Source organism: Triturus cristatus, chromosome 4_1 (assembly GCF_964204655.1).
Source record: "Triturus cristatus chromosome 4_1, aTriCri1.1, whole genome shotgun sequence".
Taxonomy (NCBI): Eukaryota; Metazoa; Chordata; class Amphibia; order Caudata; family Salamandridae; genus Triturus; species Triturus cristatus.
In genome coordinates this window covers 1,234,190,059-1,234,214,813 of record NC_140585.1, presented here as the reverse complement: position 1 = coordinate 1,234,214,813, position 24,755 = coordinate 1,234,190,059, and the positions used below count along the sequence as shown (strand labels likewise).

The 24,755-nt window shown below is 46.3% G+C and overlaps 1 protein-coding gene across 2 annotated transcripts in view; it reads left to right on the top strand.

Annotated features, from left to right (window-relative positions):
• Positions 1–24,755, top strand: part of LRP1 (LDL receptor related protein 1) — a 1,298,976-nt gene that overhangs the window by 573,932 nt on the left and 700,289 nt on the right. For both annotated transcript variants that reach the window (XM_085654639.1, XM_085654638.1), the window contains exons 37-39: positions 12,501–12,630; positions 13,863–13,989; positions 14,835–14,986. In XM_085654639.1, coding sequence (XP_085510765.1) covers positions 12,501–12,630; positions 13,863–13,989; positions 14,835–14,986 — 409 coding nt within the window. The remainder of the gene's footprint in view (positions 1–12,500; positions 12,631–13,862; positions 13,990–14,834; positions 14,987–24,755) is intronic.

Sequence of the window (24,755 nt, the reverse complement as noted above, 5' to 3'; positions counted from 1 at the left end):
ATATTTTACTGAGAAGTCCTCCAAACAGGTTAAGAATTGATTTGGGCACTCACTTTCAGGAGAATTGTAAAAATTAACCAGTAGCAGTTTCTCCAATTGAGTCAGTGATAGTTCTACTACCAGACAGTTATGGCAACCCACGTCAAAAGCATCATATTCCCCGGCACAGTCCATTCCTTTTGCCCCCCAGTTAGGTATTTTTCCCCCCGCCATGAATCCTTAGTTACATAAAAATAAGACGGTGAAAAGAATGGATTCCTGATACAGAGTCTCTTTGGTGCCAATTACAGATTTATTCCACTGCCCTCCTGTTCCTGAAATTGATAACTATGCAGTCCCCCTCCACAGACTTTGGCTTATTCCCTACCCAGCCCACTCTTCTAGCAAAAATAATTTCTGCTGATTCGTGGGATTGCAGTGGGCGGTTCTTGTTAAGCCAGAAAATGCATTTATTCTTTAGCTCCAAATATGATTCCTTCTTACCCTGGCTTAGTGAAGGAATCCCCGCCAGAACCACCACGTAAGGTGAGGACTCCGAGGGGAGCTGAATATTCGGAAGGGTAACTTCGCTGTAGCCAAAAGACTTTTTATTCATAGCTTGCTGATAGGTTACAGACCTAATGATCTCTTTGCTGCGACCTCTCCTTTTCTCTAGTTTGCTCGGCAATTGGCTGGTGATTAAGGGCCGGTACAGGGCATTGTATCCGGGCATCAGCCAAGTTGCCACTGTCATCCTCTAGACTCCGTACTTTGGGGGGACTATCTATTACTGATACAGTGGTAACATTTGACCCCAAGACACCTACTTGATTACTGCTTGGCCCTTTGACTTGCTTTCCGTCCCTGACCCGAGAAGAAGCAAGCAACAATTCAAGACACACTAGCCTAGTTTCAATTGAGTCCAGCCTCTCTCTTAATGAAGCACAAGCCTTCTTAAGCAGGCTTTCCATCTTTGACCAAAACGAAGGGCCCATCTCATTCAATCCTTTTTCTTCGTCCCCAGGATGAATAATCCTTCCATCAATAACAGGCTGTGAGTTTCCAAACGTATGATATGGGCTTTGAGCTAAGGGCTCATTAAACAACAAAGTTTTTCCAGATTTTAACTTCTTCCTGGGAGTCTGTTTTTTAACACCAGTTTGGAGCCGTTTTACTGGGAGACTCTGTACACGTTGGGCTGACCCCACCTTTGCACTACTAGCTGATCGGGTTTTTATATTAGGCGAGCGTATAACGTCTGTCAGTGCAGATGTATTATTATCCAGCCTTTTGTCCGATGTACTGACTGCACAGGGTGGGCGCTTACTCGTTAGGTCAGCTATTTCAGGTGACCGTCTCCTACCTCCCCCCTCCGTAGAAATCAATGAGTCGTTGGTATTAATCCGTTGCAAATCTGGGGACCGGACTTCAGCGAGCCCACCCATAGAAGATCTTTTACCAAAGGCAATGTCCAAGGAGAGTCTTTTTTCTGTTAGCTCAATGTCCTTTGCTAAAGCCGAGGAAACTCTAACTAAAAAGCTGTCCAAAGTGCCCATTAATGCTCCTCCCGTTAGTTTACTGGTGTGCCTACCAGACGTTGAGGAGGCAGACATAGTAGTAATGTTAGACACGAGGGTATAAGTATAGACAGCTACTCACAGACCTTAGCTAGTGAGGTTTGATGTTAGCAACCTTGCTGTCAGAGCGGACTTCTGACTCAAGTCCTTATAGCTAGTTGGATACGGAGAAATGTGTACAAGGCAATTTGCAGTACTTCACTGAGGTGGTGGCTCACCTTACTCTCTTGGTTCTACCATCTGTAAGTGCTTGCATCAATACGATAGCGATCCTTCTAATAAAAGTACAGTTATTCCTTCTCTGTGGATTATGGGTAACCTGTATTAACTGTTTATTACCTCCCTTCGAGTCTTTCAGGACTGTTGTACCCGACAGTGTTCTCCTCCCTCTCACAAAACACCGCCCTGCTTCCCAGTGAATCGTTCGCTCTGTGTTGACAGCACTTGTCCCATTCGGGGGTCCTCTTCCTCGTTTATGCTTCACAATACTGTCCAAAGCAGTGTTTAGGAAGCTCTTTGAACGATCTTATAAGACTGTCCTCCCTGGTGGGGAGTGAACATAAGGTACCTCAGGGACTCCTCCCCTTCCCGGGACCAGGCCAAGATTGCTTCCCAGTTGCTGTCCCTAGCCCCTATTCTCCCGCTTGCTGGTAGAAGTATCGCGCCTCTGCTCCAGGATGAGGAGGCCTGCTTCGCTGAGACGGCTCGGGAGAGAGGCCGCTTACATTGCCGCCGGTGGCTCCGTCACTTCAGTCAGATCAGAGCGGCGGCGGCGCTGGGGTTGCACATTGAGGAGAGTGCGCGAGTTTCCCGCGAGAACTGGCTGCCTCGCGAGAACTCAACGGTAGTTTCCCAATCGAGGTTCAGCAACCGAAAGTACGAAGCGTCCGAGACAACACTAAAAACTGACCCTCTTACTCACAGGAACTGTCCAACGCAAAAAAACAACTTGGCAGTCTGTGACGCTCTTCTGATGGCTGGCGGTAGTTACCTGTGTGTGATGGTCAGTGCTCCGACCCCGGTTTCACGTAGGAGTCTGATCCGTGTGCTCTGTAGTATCCTGAGCAGCGGGCGGTCTGTTTACTTTGATTTGCGCGTGGTCTGTGGCACGGTCTACTTTACTGTGGTCCTCGGTCTCTTACGTTCTACTCTGCGGTCTGTGGTGCTCCAGACACGGGGTCTGTGACTGCGAGGAGCATATCTCTCGGGTGGCAGTCAATACGATCAAACAAGTGGGTCCTGCTAATTGTTCAGTAAATTACTCCTTACCATACCTCGACACCCGACCCTACCTTACTCCAACTGACTGATGGAGGACCAATTGTCCCTATTACGGTAGGGAGTGCAGGTTATTTTGGTAACACCATTTCTGGTAGAGACTCTGGTCTTACCGCAGATTTATCATCAACCCTTTCATCCTCTCCATATATGAATAGGACTCTTCTTATTAAAAAACGTCCCACTTAGAGATCAGCACACTTGTCACTACCAATTTGGTGATTGGATTCCGAGTCGGAGGGTGCGGACAGGCCAGAAAGCACCTGATATCTGAGCGCATGGGTGGTCCTATGTTGAGCCGTGTGTTTCATTTCCGGAGTGGAGCAGCATGGCCCCACCTGTCGGCCAGCGGGAGTACTGCTTAAGATTTTTGGGATCCAGTCTGATGCCTGAGGGAATATTCAAAAGGTGAGGATTCTGCTGTTAGAGTTTCTACCAGAAATAGCATTACTGTAGCTAAGTAAATTGTTCATTGCCTGACAAAAATGCTTACTAAATTATCATGACATCCATCTCGTAGATAAACAGTCTATAATACACCAACAGACCAGGGATCAATTAGACACGTTTATTGAATCTTCCCAGTTGATTTTTGGGGAAGTTGCTATTTTAGTTTTGCAGCGTGAATCTTTCTGGATTCACTATGCTGTTTATTATTCCGCCATCTAGTGGTTGGGTCTGGAATTGTTGTATTCTCGTTTGTTTTTTTTCGTGGCCCAGGCGGCATCGTCATACCACCATTTGGTGTTCTTCGTGACGTCAACGCGCTTACTCCGGAAGCACCCATCCCTGGTCGCCATCTTTAGATTTTTTTCCGCTGTTGTGTCTGGATCGACAGTAAAGGAGCTCCAAAACTTTGGAAAGAAGATTCAACGAAAATCTACAAAAACATCGGAAGATCACCGGAGAAGATACCGGATTACGAGTCGCGTATATAGGTCGACGAAAGAGGAGAAAGAGCATCGAAAACTTTGTTTCTTCAGAGAATGCGCACACAGGGGGCTCCCTGGGCGTGGTGATGGACAAAACTCCCTTTAAATTCTACGCAAACTGCCACCACAAGTACGCGCAGAAGGACCAACACCCAGTTTGCAATCTGTGCCTGCCGCTCGATCATCGAAGCGAGGACTGCAACACCTGCGCGGCATTCACCCCGAAGACCCTCGGAGTAAGAGAGAGGCAAAGAAGAGCAATCTACAGCATGCAGGGGGCACCTCCATCGCTCCAAGGTTTGGGACTCTCCAGTGGAGAAGAAGACAACATCGCCGAAGGACTGGAGAACGCCATAGCCGTCGAGGTGGAAAAGAAAACGTTGAAGGAGGTAAGAGTCGTCGAACTCCAAACACTCCACAGATACTGGCAGAAGTGAGTCAAAGTCCTCAAAAGGAGCATTGTTGTCGAAGCATTCGACGTCTGCAGCTGCATCCAAGGACAAACAGCCCGAAGACCAGCCACGAAAGGGAGGCTTTGACGTCGAAAAATTAAGCACTGAAAGCGGCTACGACTTTGACGTCGACAACTGCGAAAAGGCAAGCTGAAACTCTTGACGCCGAACACGCGGCCGAGATGGAAAAGAAGAAGAAAAGGCTTGAGGCCGAGAGGGCAAGCATCTTGCAACGCAATGCCGAATCGCCGGAAGAAGGTGTAGAATCCTATCCTTCAAGGCCTTCGCCGCCGGACGACATAGGGATCTACAATCAAGTCATCAAAAGAGCTGCAGACACATATGGCGTATAGCTAGAGGAAGAAAAACCCCAATCTTGCTTTCTCTTGGAGACATTGTTGCCATCACAGACTAGAAACCAGTTCCTGCCCATGCTCCCAAGTGTGCTGGACCAAGGGAAGGAGGCCTTCAAAGAACCTGCTAAGCAGTAATCCCAAGAGCAGAGAAGAATTATAAACATTATTCAAAGGACCCTATGTACATTAGGGGATCAGTACCAGCCGACTCAATCATCACATCCACGGATAGGAAAAGGGCAAATATACAAACAAATACTGGTCCACCACCAGACAAGGAGAGCAGGAGGATGGACCTAATGGGTAGAAAAATGGAAAGAAATGCGACGACACAATGGCACATCGCCAATTCCAATGCGCTCATCAACAGACACGCATACCAGCACTGGGAAGAAGTGGCGAACTCCTACGAAACCTATCAAAACAATACCAAAGAAGGGCGATTCACCTGGTAGAAGAGGGAAAAAACATGGCAAATATATGTTTGAAGTCTGCCCTAGACGCAGCGGAGACATCAAGCAGGCAGATGATGCTTGGAATAACAGAAAGGAGGCATGCCTGGCTAAGGATCTCGGTCTTCAAGAATGAAGTTCAAAACAACATCCTCAACACACTCTTCAATGGTGAACAACTGTTCAGCGCGCCAGTTGATGACAAACTAAATCAACTAAAAAAGGACAACGAAACAGCTAGGTCCATGGGGGCGCTGCAGTTCAGAGGTATGAGAAGAGGGACACCATCGAGGAGGCCAACGGGAAGGGGGAACCGCCATCCTGTGGCACCACACCAAACATTCCAACAAGGTTATCAAGGAGGTAACCTGGGACAACAGCAGAGACAGCAGCAACAAGGCTGGTAGTACCAGCCCCGAGGACAATCCTTTCGAGGGCGCGCCCGAGGAAGGGGTAACGGGCAGAGAGGGAGTCAGCAAACCTCATCCAAGTGACTCCTCATTAGGACCAACGCACACCCGGACAATATCTCGAAGGGGGGCGGGAAGAGTCAACACAAAGACGAAAAACAAATCAAGATCAACAACAGTTCCTCCAACACACATCACCAGTAGGAGGCAGGATAAAACACTTCCTCCAGGAGTGGAGAAAAATAACGTCTGACAAATGGATATTTAACCTCATACAATACGGGTACTGTATAGACCTAGAAAAGCCACCTCCAAACAAAACCAAGAGGCAGAGTACACTCAGCAAAGGAGTGTACACTTTTGCTACAGGAAGCACGAGAACTTCTAAGGAAAAGAGCCATAGAAATAGTACCATACAAGGAACGGAACAAAGGGGTCTACTCCACCTACATCCTCATACCAAAGGTAGACTGAACCCTACTACCTATTCTAGACCCAAGATTCTGAAACCGGTTCATAAAAACTGAAAGGTTCAAAATGACATCACTCCAAGAGGTCATACCACAGCTATAAGATTACATGGCAAACATCGACTTAAGGAACGCTTTTACATACACATCCCCATCAACCGCAAACACAAACATCTCCTAAGGTTTATGATCAAAAAAACTCACTACCAGTTCACAGTGCTGGCATTCGGACTCGAATCTGCACCAAGGGTTTTCACAAAATGCCTGGCAGCAGTGGCAATACACTTAAGGAGGCGAGGGATACATGTATACCCGTACCTGGACGACTGGCTGGTAAAAGCAAACTCTTTCAACAAGTGCAAGCAACACATGGAAGAGGTCATTCAAACACTAGGACAACTAGGGTTTTCAATCCATTGGGGGAAAATCATCAATACAACCAGAACAAGTAAAGATATTCTTGGGGGCAGAGATCAACACCATACAGAGCAAGGTGGTTCCAAGTGCAAAGAGAACATGGGCAATATTCAAGGAGACACGTCTATACCACAAGGGGCAAGTTCTGTCAGTGAGGAGGGTCAGGAAACTGATGGGGATGATGGCATCATGCATACATTTGGTCACATATATCTGCCTACACATGAGACCATTCCAAAAATGGATCCAGCAATAATGGTCACAAGCGACAGGGAGTTGGGAGGATCTAGTAGTTGTCACGCAAGCAGTACAGCAAGAAATAGCGTTGTGGAACAAAAAGAACATAACACAAGGGAGACCATTCACACAACCAACTCCAACAGTGAACATCACAACAGACGCCTCCCAGATGGGATGGGGAGCGCACACAAACACCCTCAGAGTAAGGGGATTGTGTTTGATCGCCTCTTGTTGTGACCACATCAACTACCTAGAACTGAAAACAGTGTTCCTAGCCTTCAAATCCTTTCAGAAACAGCTGTATGGACACAGGGTACTAATACAAACAGACAATACAACCACCATGTTCTACATCAACAAGCAAGGAGGGACACGGTCAGTGACACTATCACTGCTAGCACAGGAAATATGGAGATGGGCAATTCCAAGACAAATAGACTTGTTAGCGTTACATCTACCAGGAAAGGACAATGTGGAAACAGACAGGCTCAGCAGACGGCCGCATCCCACAAATGGAAAATCACCAAGAAATCCAGAAAAAATTCCATAAATGGGGAACTACGCAAATAGTCCTATTTGCAACACACCAAAATGCAATATGCCAAAACTTCGCATCCAGACTACCGTGCAAACAGTCCCTGGGGAATGCGCTATGGATAAGCTGGTCAGGGACATTTGCCTACGCTTTTCCACCGATACCACTGCTACACAGGCTACTAAACAAATGCAAATTCAGCAACATGACGTTAATACTAGTAGCACCTCAGTTGGCCAGACAAACTTCGTTCTCACAGATCATGGGGATGGCACAAGCGCCCGCACTCAGGTTCCCTTCCAGAAAGGACCTGTTAACAATGTAAAACGGAAGAGTACTACACCCAGAGCGCCTCAGCCTAGCAGCATGGCTCCTGAAGACCTAGAACACCTCAAACTACTGGCAAGCACAATGGCGGTACACAGAGAGGCAAGGAGACCTACCACAAGGAAGTGCTACGTAGCAAAGTGGAAAAGATTCTCCGAATGGTGCATTAAGGAGAAACTACAAAAGAAAATTACAAAAGAATCAACAGTACTAAAATACTTAACGCATCTACTACAAAGTAAACTAAGCTACACATCCCTAAGGATACACTTAGCAGCAATAGTGGCTTACACGAGGAGAAACAGGGAAGAGTTTTTTCACCTCCCAAGTAGTGAAGAGATTTCTGGAAGGGGCAAAGAGTCACACCTCCAAACAGAATGCCGGCACCAGCATGGAACCTCAACGTAGTGCTAACTCAATTGATGAAGGCACCATTTGAGCCTATTCACAAAGCTACACTGCACATGCTCACGCTAAAGACAGCCTTCTTAATAGCTATCACATTGCTTCGAAGAGTGAGGGAGTTACAAGCACGAACACTTCAAAAGCCCTACCTACAAATACACAATGATAGGATTATCATGAAAACAGACCCACATTTCATGCCAAAGGTTGTGGCACGGTTCCATATCAATTAGACAATTCAAATACCAAGTTTTTTCCAAAAACCATCCACAAGTACAGAAAGGGCGTAACACACTGGACGCCAGGAGTGCAGTAATGCACTATATAGAAAGGACAAAGGAGTGCAGAAAGACAAAGCAATTCTTTGTATCTTATTCCAGCAGCTTTTTGGGACGACCAGTTACCAAAAATACCATTGCACGGTGGATTGCACAAACCATACAACTCTGTCACAGACAAGCAGGGAAACAGTTACAAGGAGCAACTCATGCTTACTCAACAAGGAAGAAAGGAGCAACAATTGCGTTTCTAGCAAACACACCTATTCAAGACATTTGCCAAGTGGCAACATGGTCATCAGTGCACACGTTCACTAAGCACTACTGTGTAGATATTCAAATGAACAAGGAAGTGCAAGTGGGACAGAAGGTCTTACAACACATATTCAGTAACCAGAGCTCATCTTTCACCCAGCCACCACAAAACTAACAAACCGCTACAAAGTCTATGCACAGCATAGTGAATCCAGAAAGATTCACGCTGCAAAACGTATAGTTTCTTACCTGTCGGTGTAGTTTTGCAGCTTGAAGACTTTCTGGATTCACTAGCGATCATACCCTCCTCCGCCAGAAAGATGAGACAGGAGGAAGAATATTAAAACAAGAGAAAGACTTAAACTTAAAAGAAGAGAAGGAGTAATACAAGACAAGAAAGAAAAAAAAAGGAATCCAAAGATGGCGACCAAAGGTGGGAGCTTCTGGACGTCACAGAGGACACCAAATGGTAGTATGTCGACGCCCACCTGGGCCACGAAAAAAAAGGAGAAGAAATACAACAATTCCGGACCCAACCACTAGATGGCGGAATAATGCACAGCATAGTGAATCCAGAAAGTCTTCAAGCTGCAAAACTACACCGAGTAATAAGTTGTCTCGCGGATGAGAAACTGCTTTACAGCTGTTATAAATTAAGTGTCGTGAAACCCCCCTCTTATACGGCAGTCACACTAATGAATTTCCCTGGCCTCCAAGGATCTTGTCTCTGTTGAAAAAAGGAAAAAAACAGGTATTTCCCACCCCCTTCTTCTTGATTATGCTTACATGAATGTCCTGGTGTTTAGAATCAGACGGACCTTTTCGGCAAGGTCTTACTTTTGTTTGGTAGTGATGAGAGACCCAGCCTGAACCCCAGGAATTAGTGCACACACAATATTTGGTACTTTATGATTAGTCTTCATTATGTACTAGTAGGAATTAGGATTATAACCAAAATAATAGATTACTCAACTGTCAGAAGTATTATCAAAGTAAACAATAAAGGCCGTAAATGTTACTCATTAGGCGTCACTAACTGATTTGCCCACAGCGTCATCTCTGCCTTGCAGCAGTGTATTATTGTGCTGCCTGTTGCTGAGTCAAGTAGTATCCCTGTGTACCGGAAGCATTAATGCAAGTTACTTTCAGGATCCTCTTTGTACGGAAGCTAATGCTTTTTTGCAAGGTCCTGCTGCTGAAAAATTACCTTGAAACTGCAGCAGATATAAACTTAAGGAAGTAACAAAGTGGAAACTCCACATTTAGCTCTAACAGCAGATCAGAATGTTTCGGATGGCACGTGGCGATTTAACACAAAAAAATTAAACATTCTACTTGATTTCAAGAATAAATAAGAAAGCTACATTAAGGCTTTACTCTGAGCCTGGTGCTGTGTGAACATTCTCAAATGTGCAAACACAGGCCCGCTTGACATTTATCAAGGCTTCTAATATATTTTAACACTGCCCCTAACACATAAAGGAGGCATCTGCATGCCTTGCAAGGAACTTTCACAACTGCCAGCCCCTTTACGTGCTGTCGACACAAACATTCTTAAATTTTCTGTGTGCAAAATTAGGGAATCTATACTTCTCTTGATGTTTGACTGTGAAAGTCAATTTCAAACTTTTACTAATGATGCAAAACTGTGTGGTCCTGGTCAAATGTATATGGTATGTTCCTAAGTCATTATGTTAAAAACCTTCCATGTCTTCTAAGACAAATCCTGCATCCTGGTTCTCTTATTCCCAAGGCATGTAGTGATAGAAGCAAAAACATGTGCCTATATTTGTTAATTTGTAGCTTTGCATGCCAAGTAATGTGTGTTTAAACAGCCACTCCGCTGTCTTTTCGTCTGTGCTTGTGCGCTGGATCCTTCTCTCAGGTCAGTGGGTCTGTACTGAAAGGCATTGTACTTTGTTTCATTACTTTTAATCTCTTCCCGTTCAATGGGTTGGTCTGCTAACGCATCCGTATTGAGGGTTGAAGCAATATGTGAAGCAAGTGCCACAGGCTGTTTGTTGTCATTGAGCAACATTCCTCCTCCTCTGTGCCTTTTCAGGTTAACACACACAAGAGCAGGCCTCAGTTTTGTGTGTGAGAAATATAAAAATGTAATGGGTGGAATGTTTGGTTTAATCTCAGTAGCTCAGCCACTTGTAGTTATTCTGGGCAACATTCTGTTATATTTTGTTTTGGCTTTCTTTGATAAGACAGTCAGGGACCACCCTTAATGGAAAAGAGTCTTTGGTCTTTTTCTTTCTGATAGAAAGTCTTCTTCTTGGCCCTGAAGAGTGTTCTTCTTTGTCAATGTGATCCAGCAAGTCACTGGAATGTTGTTCTAGTTTATTTGATTACTACGTTGGTGAACATGAAGACTCGTCAAGTATGCCTGCTGAGCAAGGGGGGCAAATGGTGCCTGAGAACCTGCAATACATTTTCAAGAAGAAAGATATAGCATCCATCAGAACAACTGTTGACAAACATTTACATCATTTTCTTTGATGACCGTTTACACTTTAAGCCTTCTGTTAGAGCCGTACTGAGCCACTGAGGCAACGGGACCGCCAAAGCGTAAAGGTCTTTATGTTGGAAAATGCTTCATAGTGCCTGTTAAAAGGATTTAGCATTTTCTGATATCCGCTTCAAAAGAGCCATTCATTTTGATCTCAAATACTAGGTAAAGCTCTAGATGAGTTCATCTTTCATTCTAAAATATCCACAGAACTTCCTTTAAATTAGCAGTCAGTTATTTTTCAAGCTTCCTCGGTTGAAAAATGTAAAAGAATGTGGATGTTTTCAAAGTGATAAAGATTGTTCTGATGGATACTCCTAACCACTGTACTCCACGCCACTGCAGTCTACACCACTCTACGTCACTGCGGTCTATGACAAACTACTCTACGCCACCCCACTCTACACATACACTCTGCACTCTTCCCTGCACCACTCTACCCAGAACCACTCCACTCTACGCCACTTCACTCTAATCTGAAACAATCTACTCTACGCCACTGCACTCTACCCCACTGCAGTCTACTCTGCACCACGCTAATCTATGCCACTGCACGAGACCAGTCTGCTCTACGTCACTGCACTTTACACCAATGAACTCTACAACCCATAACTCATACCCAATCCACTCTGCACCAATCTACTCAGGACCACCATACTTTGTCAGTTCGCTCTAAGCCGCTCTACCACACTCCACTCTGACATTACACTCTACGATACTCCACTCTATAATTCTCATTAAACTCTACTCTCGGACACTGCTGCACTCTGTTTCTGACTCTACAATACTGTACTCTCTTCGGTCACTCTACAACACTGCTCCACTGTATTCAACTCTCGCTATGCCACTGCATGTCACTTCACTCGACTCCATCCTTCGACACACTACTCCACTCTACACCACCTGACTCTGCAACACTCTACTCTGCCATTTCACACTCCTACACTTCTGCCACTCTTTACTCTACGAAAGTCCAACCCCCTCTTTTCCACTCTAGAACATTCTACGCTACACCCTCTGCTCCACTCCACTCTGCTGTACATCAGTCCACAACACTCTGCCACTACATTCTACGGCGGTACTCCCTCCACAGCACTCCAATCCACTCAACTCTACTCTACACCATTTCATGCTTCTCTATAACCCTCCACTCCAATTTACGACACTCCACTTTTAGCCATGCTGAACAGCAGCCACACTGGTGTACAACATGGGTAAAACTTATTGGCAAAGCCAAAAGCTCTTGCACAGGCATGACCTACTGGCTTTGCCGATGCTTGTTTTATGTGACTTCTCTCTCTTCAAGACTTTTTTGTGTCTGGTGTTGGTCTGCTGTTGTCCCCAACCAGTTGTGATACCAGAAAGCAAGAACTCGGAGTAAAGAAGTCATTTGAAGTTAAATTTTTCTCTCCACTGCAATCCCATTACTAAATTACTATACATTGAGTAATTCTTATCCAGTTTGACATGTATAGCAGTAGTAAAGAAGCCAAAATGGTAGAATGATTACAAAATAAGCCAATATAGCCATCACTGTTGATTTCAGAAGCAGTATATTGCTTGAGTTTTGACCAGCCTTATTTCCCTCCCTCCTCCTATGTCTTTGCCTGGCGATTCAACAGGTAACATCTATTGGACGGACCAAGGCTTTGATGTAATTGAAGTGGCTCGACTGAACGGCTCCTTCCGTTATGTGGTTATTTCCCAGGGTCTGGATAAGCCACGTGCCATCACAGTGCATCCAGAGAAGGGGTAAAGAGCGTTGCATATCTCTCCTGTCACTGAATTCCATATGTTCCTACTTCTTTTTCTCACGCCATCTTGTTATTTTCTTCTAACATGCTTGTTTCACTCATTTTGCATGCATCCTTTTTTCATCCCTTAGGCATCCTGCTACCCCATGTATATTTGTTCCATCCTTAACACTGGTCTTTTCTTCCACATTTTCGGTATATATCCATATTCTGCTCTTTCCTACCATACATCTCCGTTCCTTCTACAACGAACACCTGTTTCGTTCTGCCACGCACCAGTGTTTCTTCTACCATACATCTCTTTTAGGACCGCACCGTCTTTCTACCCTATACCTCTTTTCCTACCCATGATGACTGTTCTCTTTGGCACCTCTTTATCTTTTACAGTAAAGCGCTGTTGCTTTTCTAAGAAAGTCAGTTGTGTTCTCTTCTGAGCAGTTTGCATTACCTAGGTACATCTTGTTTATTTTTCCTTTCACAATCAGTTTTGGTATTCTGCCTTGCACTTTTTGCCCCTCTCAGACCGTTCTCTGTTCTCAAGCCCTTATCTTCCCACAACAACAATTTCCCTCTTCCATCTGCCAAAATGGTTTGTTTGCTCCTGTGCCGTTTCTTGTTCCCCATTGGAACTTGCCTACTTTTTTCATGGCTCCCTTTCCATGCTTCCCTGTCCCACTTTTTTTCTAACCATAGTCAGATTTTATCATTCTTCTCTGTCCCCTTTCCTGGCTGCTGCTCTTCTGCTTCTTCCAGTTCCCTGGTGGCAGCTCCCCCATGGGTATGTAATGAAAATGGCCCATGTATAGAATGTGTTATAGGAGTTCTCTTACGTCATAGAGATACCCAGGAACCACAGACTCTATGTGCTTCGGCTTCTAGAACCCAGGGGCAGCAGCAAAAGTCTTGTGTAGCTGATATGGGGCTCTGTACATGGGGGTCATGTTTAATGGAATAGCTCATTCCTTCTTGTCTCTTTGACGTGCCATTTCACTGTGTTTCCTGCTTTCAAGGTGTATTATCTTTTACATTGTCTTTCTTTAATCTCACCACTTTTCTTTTACCCTACATCTTTCCCATTCATCCTTTACTTTCCCGTAAATATTTTCCTCCCCCCTTCCCTGTATCCCTCGCTCCAATTATCCGCATCTTCTGCCCCTTCCAATGTACTTTATCTTCTTCCCTGCAATTTCTTCACCTCTTGATGGCGCTGCTCTGTTTGTGCTTCGACAGGTACCTCTTTTGGACGGAATGGGGCCAGTACCCACGCATTGAGCGCTCTCGCCTTGATGGCACGGACAGAGCTGTGCTGGTGAACATCAGCATTAGTTGGCCAAATGGAATCTCAATAGATTATGAGGTATGTCTGCGAGCTTTTCCTATAATCATGGAAGTGGTCTGAATACTGTTTGTCATAAGCCATTCTTTTGTTAGCGTCTTCCTGGGAAGAGTTTTTTAGGCTGCTGTCTAGCGCATGAAAAGGATAAAGGTGTTGCCGAAAACTCTATATGCATCTCTTAATGATTATTTCTTACCCAACCTCCATTTTACCCCAGGCATACTCAATATTTGCTTATTTTCTGTAAAACCTGCATATTGACACAATAAAACACAGCTTGTACTTGAAGCATTTTTTTCAGAATGCTAAGCAATTTGCATCCTTGTGTTAATCGTCCCCTTTTGGTTCACTTTTGTGGGTTCCTTGAGAAAGTAAACTTCATCCTTTGATTGTCAAGGAACCTACGTGCAAGTTTTGCAGTTTTTGTTAAAGTTTTGGGTGCTGCTGTCTAAAGAAACTGTTTCCTGTCCTGCAGGCAGTGATTCATAGACCCTAGGATTTGCTGCTTACCGACTGAAGCAACCTTTTGACCACAGTTAAATAGTGTTCAAAAGGTGAACGCCCGCGAACACAACCTCTGAATCCAAAGGCTAGTAGTTTAACAGATACATTTGTAATGTGCGATGATTCTTTTGATACACATCACACCACAAACACACACGTTCACTCTCTCACCACTCTCCCACCATGGCTGTGACCATGCTGCAGTCAAAGCTGGCTGAGCCCACCAGTACAAAGCATTAGAGTATATTGAAGATCTGTTATTTAAATAGACCTGGCTGCCTTTTTTATCAGTTCCACAGTTAGTGCTCATTTTGCTGTTCCACAGTTTTTCCCATTTTCTTTATTGTGTTAACCGATTGCAGGCGGGAAAGTTATACTGGTGTGACGCGCGGACAGACAAGATCGAGCGGATAGATCTGGAGACCGGAGAGAACCGAGAGGTGGTTCTGAACAATAACAACATGGATATGTTCTCAGTGTCGGTCTTTGAAGACTATATTTACTGGAGTGACAGGTACACATTATCACCTGGCTGATGCTTCGGTGTTGCTGTAAAACTTTTGTTAGTTAAAAAATGAGTATTTAAATTCATGCAGAGCTTGACTTCATATCCTTGTTTCTCTACAAATTTCTTGTAAACCCTCAATATTTTCAAAGCTTTTCCCTTGAATACTGTTTAATCTTAGGCATTTGTGTGGTACACATTTAACCTGACCGTCCCTGAATGCAAAGTAAGGTCTAACAAAACAAGCTTGCCCACCTTCTGGGATCACTGTTGTGTTGCTGGTGAATAACCAGAGAACTGGGAACAGACAGGCAATATGCCTGCTATTTCATTGCTTGCTTTACATCCTGTGGAATTGCCCTTAAAGCACAAGCCATTGTGAACAACCCAATGATGAAGTGAATACGGTGCTAGCTATTTGAAGCTGGATTAAGAAGTGATTGGAGCATGATTTTCTAGCTCTGGTTACAAACTGCTTTCCTGTCTGTGACCTCTTAGCATCTAGTCTTCAAAAAAGCACAACAAGAACAGTGTGTTTTTTCAGTCAGCTCCCTTCATCTTTTGTGTTGTTAATGATTTGATGTTGGTTGGATAGGTCCATCAAGGCCATGTAGTTTGTCTCATTTATATGTTTGCATTAGGTTATACTGATGGTGCAACAGGTAGACCTTTTGATAGACTGAAGATGCAACAGGATGTCATCTTTTATTTAAGTAATCTTTTTATTGCTTTTTCTTGTATGACAAAAACATCACTTGTAATAAAGAGCATAGTAGTACATATTCGTTCAACACCCAATCGTAGTCGAATTTGCTCCCTTCTGATGATACTGAGCTTCAGCAGTTACATGGCTCTTTGGGTGAGTCTTGTGCAGTGGTAGGTAGCCATGCCCACACTCATAGCAGCTTTCATGATTCCCAGACCCGTACGTGTTTCTTTGGGCATCTCCAGGCCTCGCACACAAGGCTTTTCCTTCACACAGCAGAGGTCCATTTCAGCCCCCAAGTTACCCAAGGTTGGAGACGAGCTATGTCCCTTTTGGCTATCACTAGGCCCAGTCTCAACAGTGTCCAAGCAGGTGAAAGGCCCTTTAGTATGAGAACAGATCGGCTGTTTCCAAGCCACCGTTGTAGGTAGACTTGCAGCACTTGACCAACGCTTTACAACGGATCAGTGGCGTAGCTAGAGCTTGTGGCGCCCGGGGCTATCCCTCAGATTGCCCCCCCCCCCCCCCCCCCCCCCCCCCCCCCCCCCCCGGCGGGAGGGCATGCACTTCAAAGAGGTCCGAAAAAAACGTAATATCGCCTCGAATAGTTACCTTGATCATGCAAGTTACAGGCACATACATGACACGGTCCAAGGCTACACAGTTGAATACACCGGTGACTGGCAGTACAAAAGAGAACACACAGACTGCATGATCTATCTGGGGACTCAGAAAAACCTCATATGACATCCATCAGAGAGCTGCGTGAACAATTACCTGGTAATCCCCTCAACACAATGCAAACATGCACACACAATACACTGTTCATGTAACCTTCATCTACAGCTGACATTAAATGACCATACATCATGGTCCCACCATTAAAGCAGTGGGGACCTGCACGAACGTGATGTGCTCTGGGGACCCAAAACCAACTTAAGTGTCGAAGCCTGTGATTCTTTATCTTTCAAAAACAGCAAATTAATTATTCACAGGGAATGACTCACTGTGTGCCCTTAAAACTAAACGCAGCATAAAGGGGTCAGTCAGCTCCACCTTGCCAACACAGACCAGATACAAAGCCCACTCTGGTGGCCCAAAGGCAACATCCAGGGGTCGCTCCCTGTCATTACTTCCAAGCAGCAGCAACCAACTCCCTGGGAATGAAAAGACGTGTGCTCTTGGTACCCAAAACCAGCTTGTAATAGTGCATCTCTCCTTCACAGCAGCCTCAGCACACACATGGTGCACAGCCTGCCTGGGGTCCCAAAGCTAAAATACAGGGAGGGGCGACACATTATGATCACAATCCTTAAACACAGTTGTGGGGGCCATGGGAACTTGTTCAACTCTATCCAAGACCCGGGACAAACTGTTCCGGCGCTGCGGCACTCCTTGAATATTCAGAAGAAACCAGAAATATTAAACCACAGTGATGTCGGCCAAGAATGGTCAATGTTTCGAAATAAAGAAATGTGCAGGGCAAATAAATAGATACAAGACAAAGACGACATCAAGCATGTTAAGTGTGATTGTCAGCTGCTAAAATGTAAGTGAAATACATCTAGATTAAAGGAAGTAGATGTACATAGGTGAGTCTTGAGCATACCAGGTAGGCTGCATTATGCTAAACTTACATGAGATGCTGTTAGGTGTGTCTATTTAAATATATTGCCAAACTAATACCACACATACATTATGGCTAAATTAAAGAAGACAATAACAATCAAACTGAAAATTAAGGGATGTAAAGCCAGGGAATCGAACCCTGGATGTACATGAGATAATCATGGAGATTATGGGATGGGCTGTATTGTGCTATACTACTGTGCCCCCCTGTTATATGTGCCCATTAAAATCTATTACCAACATAAGTTAAAATAATTTGAGTAAGCTACATCTGAATTATACATTAGAGAAGAAAATTGTGCAATCTACATGACTTATATGGGGGTACTGCCAAAGAGATTCAACCCTTGATGTGCATGGACAAGTCACAGATGATACACAGTAAGAAGAGTTCTACTGTACATTGTTGTTTTGAGTAGTTCCAACGTCAGTTGGTAAAGAGCAGCCTCAAAGTGCATAGCTGCCAAGCTTCCAGATTGCTGGGTGTGATATTTTCATAATTTTATTGCAATTATGAGTCCGCCGCCGCAGACATTTGTACCAGTTTTAGTCTTCATAGAGTTTCTCATTGCTCAAATGGGTGTAATTACTGATATATATATATATATATATATATATATCTGTTTCCCTCGTCTTCATTGCTTGAGTTTTGCTCGCAAAGAAGTGTCACTCATAGTCGTTGAAATGTCACTCACAACTACAATTGAATTATGAAAATGTCACACATAGCAATTTGAAACCTTGGGAGCTATGCTCATAATCGTTGAAATGTCAATCATAATTACACTGAAGTTATGAGAAAATGTCACACATCTGAAACCTTGGCAGCTATGCTGCCACTCACTAAATATCCCCTCTGAAAACGTTTAGCTCTTACCTCACTCAGCCTCCAGCAGCACTCCACAGTGGTGGCAGCCAGAGCCAGGGTCTCTATGGCAGGGGTTGGTTCATGTCTGGGGACGGAGGACACAAAAGAACCTGGGAGGGCTATGCACAGCAAGACACACTCCGGACAGGGAGGGAACCTCATGGAAGAGGACGCGATGCAGGAAGAAAAAAGAACGTGCAATAACATGGTCAGGCTTGTGTCAGAGAGCAGCGGGAGGTAATGAAGGAGTAGAGGCAGGCAAATTGGTAGAGGGACTGTAGATGCACATACTTAGGGGGGCGACCAACAGGCGAGACAGGAAGAGAATGAGGAGGGCCAGTGTGAGGGAGAGAGGCCAGGGAGTGATAAAGAGAATGAGGAGGGTTTCCAGAAAACGGCATTAGCCGCTCGGGCAACCGGAGAGGGGTCTTCATTTTCCTAATGGGCTGGAAGTGCAGCCAATGGTGGGAAGCTGAGAGCCGCCTGTCCTGTGGGCTGAGCCTGTAACTTACCCCCAAGTCTACCCAGGGCACAGGAAGGGAGCCACTGCCGAGAGAGACACGGGCTGGGAGGCAGTGCCAGGGCAGGGCTGCTCTGTGGAGTGCCATGCTGTCAGCTCCAGACATCCATTGTTTGAATGTAAATGGTCGAGGATCAACTAAGCCCCTGGGTCCAAGCTGTTACATTCTTCCTCAATGTGGAGTGGGATTTTAATGTGTGTAATGGGTCTTAATTTTGGAAGTACTGCTCAGATGCTGGAACCACAAGATTTGTCTGTTAACATTATTATACACCCAGTCATTGATCGCTTATGGAATGCTTTCTGAAGCCCCATGCCTCTTCTCTGTGGAGAGCCTTTCAGCTTCAAACCGTTTAGAGCTGTGCTCACCCATTCTTTGAACGTAAAGGGTTGAGGATCTTTAACACTGTGTGGCCATTCAACCCTAACCATACATATCACTATCCCCATCGCACATAAATGTTCATTGTAAAATACTAGCATGCATCGTAGCCAGCAGGATAAACCCATCGAGGCCCAGTCGGATGCCTCCAGATGAGGCAGCTTAAAAACAGTCACCACCACAGAGCAATGCCACACAACAAACATGCACAAATATTTTTGCCACACATCAGGCCCGGCTCCAGGAATTTTTATTTGGGTGGGCCAAGGGTGCATTTGGGTGGGCCACTGCGGGCTCGATTTGTCGCATATATGTCTGGGCAGGCCTGCTTCAGAGCCCTCCTTTATCTCTTCTTAGCCTTATAAGGACCAGTAAAACTCACTCTTTTCCAAATCTCTTTCTAAATATTATCACTCACAAAAAGTGCTTTTTCCATGTAATGTTCCTTTGATGGGAAGAGGATTTTTTTGAGGTGGGAGTATCAGGCAAGTGATACTACTCAGGCTCCATCTGTTTGAGCCTTCATGGAGGATCCCTCTTCATTACTACCTCCAGCTGACCCCGGACTCGGCAACGCTCTTCCTTACAGGCTTGATTATCCACTACTCCTCTCTCCAGTGCACCTTTTCTCACAGCTGACCTTGGGCCCCAGCCCCATATCAGGCACTATCGGGCTCCACTTTGCTTTTTCCCGGTAAAAACATTAGTAAAATCACCTTAAAACTTAAAAAATTGAATATAGCAGTAAATATAATTAGCAGCACTTTAAAGCATGTTCCACAGTAGCCCTTATGACCCGACTGCTAATTAAATAAACAAAAACAGAAAGGCCATGACAGGGCCGGCTTTAGCGCTGATGCGAAAGTCTTTTTTGGCGCCACACTAATAACCTCTTTCTCTGTAAATACCTTTACTACCACCTTCCAACAGTGCCCCTCGTCCCTCCATGGCCCCCCTAGTGACCTCCTCCTCAGATTCCCTCACTGCCTCACGCCACAAGTGCCCCTCATCTCCCCATAGCCCCTCCCCCTCATGACCTCCTCCTTGGACTCCCTCACTGCCACCATCCACCAGTGCCCCTTATCTCTCTGCAGCCTCTCCCCCTCATGACCTCCTCCTCAGACTCCCTCACTACCACCCTCCACCAGTGCTCCTCATCTCACCCTAGCTCCCCCTCCACACCATGACCTCTTCCTCGGATTCCCTCACTGTCACCCAGGGCACAAGTCCTAAAAAAAGAAGTATGGGGACGCTGACGTCACAACAGGAAGTAATGTCACAAAAGTGGCTTGCACCATCAGACTCATTGCCTCCCCTCACTCACCCCTTAGATGCCATTGCATCAGAGAAGCCAGCGCGTGAGCAGCGTTCTGAATGAGCTCCAATCTCGCCCCAGAGAGGCCAAAGAGTAAATGTGTGGCTCCATTTGCTCCAGTAATCGAGCTCCCGTTAAAATAAGTGAGGGGACACCGTCCACCCGCCTGGTACCCCGACTCGAGCCCTGCAGTCACCCTCCACCAGTGCCCCTCATCGCTCCACAGCCCCTCCAACTACCTCCTCCTCAGATTCCCTCACTGCCACCCTCCACCAGTGCCCCTCATCGCTCCGTAGCCCCTCTCTCATATGCATTTGTTGTTTAGCGCTACTCATATCAGTGTAGTGTAGTGTGTCAGCACTTTACACCACAAACACATTATACAGAGACAATCAATCATACAAGTATGTAAATCAGTCTACAGGGAATGTCACATAAGCCAATGAGGATTACAAGGTGTAGGAATCACATGTCATCCATACTGGTGGGCAGTATATTTTGAGAGGATTTGGTCTGGGGAAACACAACCTTAGGATTTAAAAGAGTATTCCATGGGGATCAGCTTTACTGATAAAAATGTATCTCTGCTCAAACATACTCATTTTAGCAACATTAGAATGATGAAAGACTGAGGAAGCTCTAACTATATCACAAAACAAAAAAAACGATACCATTCATGTTTGTATGCAGCGCTTTGATGACAGTTCATTGGTCACTGTCCTATGTTAGGATTGTAACTTCTGAACAGCAAGTAACACAAGGATCTCTGTGACAAAGGCAGTAACCCACTGAGCTATCCACATAAAATACAGTTCATCTGCACTTAAAAACTACCAACAGACAAACGATTGCTCTCCAGCAGGATCATTAATCACTAGCGTTATCTGGGCATTCTGAATTGCGTTGTCATATTGTGTCCTGCATCGGCCATGAGAAGGATAAAAACTGTTTAAATGACGTGCACAGAAGTATGTGTCCTGCTGGGCCTGCACATATTTTTAAAAGAAAAAAAATAGTAACACATTCTCTTACCTACTAGTCGAACTCTGTGTCACAGCCTGATGCGATAAGCACTGCAGGGGTTAGGAAAGGGGAATAGGAATAAACAAACTTATTTTCTCCGACAGTCCGACTCCGACCTGTGCAGCACAGAATTGGGTCCTCACGAGTGCGTAGTGGTGAAGCGCGTGACGCGTCACCACTACGTAACGTTCTCATCGCGAGGCCCTGGAGCAGGCTGGGTGACCAATACGAAGTCCTGGCTCTAGTCTTGCCGAACCGGAACCGACCGACGTCATAATGGCAAGGCAGCACTGCAGCAGGCGCTGACGCACTGGCGCACCACAAACAAGTAGGTCTGCTGGTCAGGTGCGTGCAGTGCGCAGCGCGCTCACCGCGCTGCTTGAAGACAAGTTTAACTTTTTAACTGGGCCGCCGGCCGCGCGCGCCGTTGCGGCCGCGGCGGACTTTATAATTTATTTAGTGACAGTCAAATCTGTCCCTAAATAAATTATAAAGGCCGCCGCAGCCGCAACGGGCCACCAGTGCTGAGCGGCCGCCCTAAAAATAGTGCCGCCTGGGGCGGTCCGCCCCCACCGCCCCCCCCCTAGCTACGCGCCTGCAACGGATTAATGATATGGGCATGTATGATGAACATAAATGGGGGTACACCTTGTGAATCAGGACCATCAGTGATTCCTCTAAGGCGTGGGGGAGATGTCCTGTTTCTTCTGCCTCTGCATATACATTTAGCAGGAGTTGGGTGAGAATGTGGTGTTGGCAGCGAAAGAACTCTGTGCTGAGACCCTTGGGGCCTTCAACCTTGAGAGAGACTGCCTCTGCTATTTCCTTGGCTGTGAGAGAGTTTTCGAGAGTGAGGCGTTATTTTGCCCACATCCTCAGTAGTTGGAGGCCAGAGAGATATGCAACGATCTCTTCCGTTGGGCAGCCCGGGGTTTGTTCATATCGTAAAGCATAGTACTCAGCGAATGCCTTCGCCATCTTGTTAGGTTCTGAGTGTGAGGCGCCCGGGTGTCCTCAATTGATGTCACGTGGTAGTACTTGTCTGGTGCCTGGCACATTGCCATCTTAATTGCTTATGTTCGAGGCATATGAGCTGCAGATTACACACTTTTGCATAGATCGCCATCTGGTGTTGGGCCCGGATGTTTGCAGTTTGTTTTTCCTCTTGGAAAGTCTTTGGAAGTCACGAGGTCGGTGACTCCTCCTTTGGATCGTATTGCGCATGGGCTTCGGCTCCATCCTCAGATTGTTTTTTTCCGCCATCGGGCTCGGATGTAATCTTCGCGCTCCAGTTCCGAACAGTTTCCAGTTCGACGATCGACGTGGAATCCTCAACCCAATACGCGGTATTGTTTTGAACGCGATCTCCTCAATCAACGCACCTTCTCATCGACAAACCTTTGGTTCCAGTCGTCTACGGCAGCCTTCGGGCCTACCCAAGCTCCGGTCCCGGCTGATGGAAAGAACTCCGTTCAAGAAGTGCCCTCGATGTAGGTCCAAATTTCCCCACACCGATCTTCATGAGGTATGCAACCTCTGCCTCTCCCCTGAACATGAGGCTGGAGACTGTCCGGCCTGTAAGTCTTTCCGATCGAAAAAGACTATTCGAGACCGAAGAGCCAGAAGGAACATGGCACACTCCTCGACCTCCGTTCCAGTCGATATCTTCGGAGAGGACATCGAAGATCCGGGGCAGCAGCACACCGAAGACTACCTCGTCAGTGCTTCCGAGGCCGACGAATCCGATGTGGAAGACATCACTCCGGCGCAGAGGGTCGTGAGTACTATTACCCCCATCCCCCCCCCCCCCCCCCCACACCGGCGCCAACACCCAAAAAGGCTTCGGTCACGCCTTCGCCTCCGGGCCTAAGCAAGACCAGAGATACTGCTTCACACACCACAGCTTCGGGCCCGGTGAAAAAGCCAAGCAAGCCTTCTGGCGGCTCGGGCCAGCCTACCAGCGGTGGCGAGAAACACACTTCGGCACCGAAAAAGAAACCGACCTCTACCTCGACACCGAGCTCCACACCGAAGCCTTCGGGGTCGAAACCCAGCTCTTCCGTACCGACGCCATCCTCGGTACCGAGCAAACCCCATAAGGCCCTTGGCACCGACACTTCCAAGCCGAAGTCCATCTCGGCGCCGACCAAGAAATCGGAGGTTCCCAAATCCGGTGCTAAGCACACTAGCACGGAAAAGCCTATAAAGACATCGGCCCGACGTCTTCGACGCCGACGGACCAAACACTTTCACAGGAGCTATTTACACCGGATCCCTTGCAAAAGACTCTCACCAAGGATCCAAAAACTGGACATTTGGCACTCTCTTCCAAAAAGAGACATTTGGACAAACCAGCTCCGCATCCACCTCCAAAGAGGAAGGACTCTGCTACCTCTTCTTTCAGAATACCTTCCCCACCTCCTCCACCTCCTCCACCCTCTCCACCTCACCCCCCTCCGCCCTCTCCACCCCCACCTCATCGCTCTCCGACCCAGTCTCCAGACGATGATGATCAGGGGGACCCATATCACGATATAGGGGATGTGCCCCAAGACCCCACCCCTACAGGATCCCCAGACCCATGGGACGACTACAATAACCCAGATATCCCCGACGTCCCACAAGATGACCTTTACCCTTCCAGGCCATCTCCACCGGAAGACTCATTAGGGTTCCACCACCTACTACAAAGGGCGGCACACTATCACGGGGTAGACTTGCACACTGACCCCGTGGAGGAGGATTTCCTCCTCGACACATTGATACCACACATAGGTCTACCTTCATATTACCTATGCTTAAGGGGGTGGTAAAGCATGCGCCAGAGGTTTTTAAAGACCCAGTTAGGGCCAGGGTCATTAACCCGCGCATAGACAAAAAATTCAAAGCTGCCCCCACAGATCCCTCCTACATCAAAGGGCCAGCGCCACTAGATTCCCTAGTGGTTTCCACCGCACGAAAAAGAACAAATTCTCAGGTGTCAGGCGAAGCACCACCACCTGACAAAGAGTGAAAGCTACTGGACGCATCAGGAAAGCGCACTGCGTCACAGGCAGCCAATATATGGCGTATCAACAACACCCAAGCGCTATTGGCCAGATATGATGGGGCACATTATGATGAATTAGAAAACATAATGCACCACCTCCCTGAAAAATATAAAACTATGGCCAATGAATTAATTCAAGAGGGTAAGACTATTACTAACACCTCCATACGCTGTGCCTTAGATGCAGCAGACACAGCCTCCAGGGCCATTAATACTAGCATCCTCCTCCGTCGCCATGCTTGGCTAAGAATATCCGGATTTAAACCAGAGGTACAAGCCTCCATCC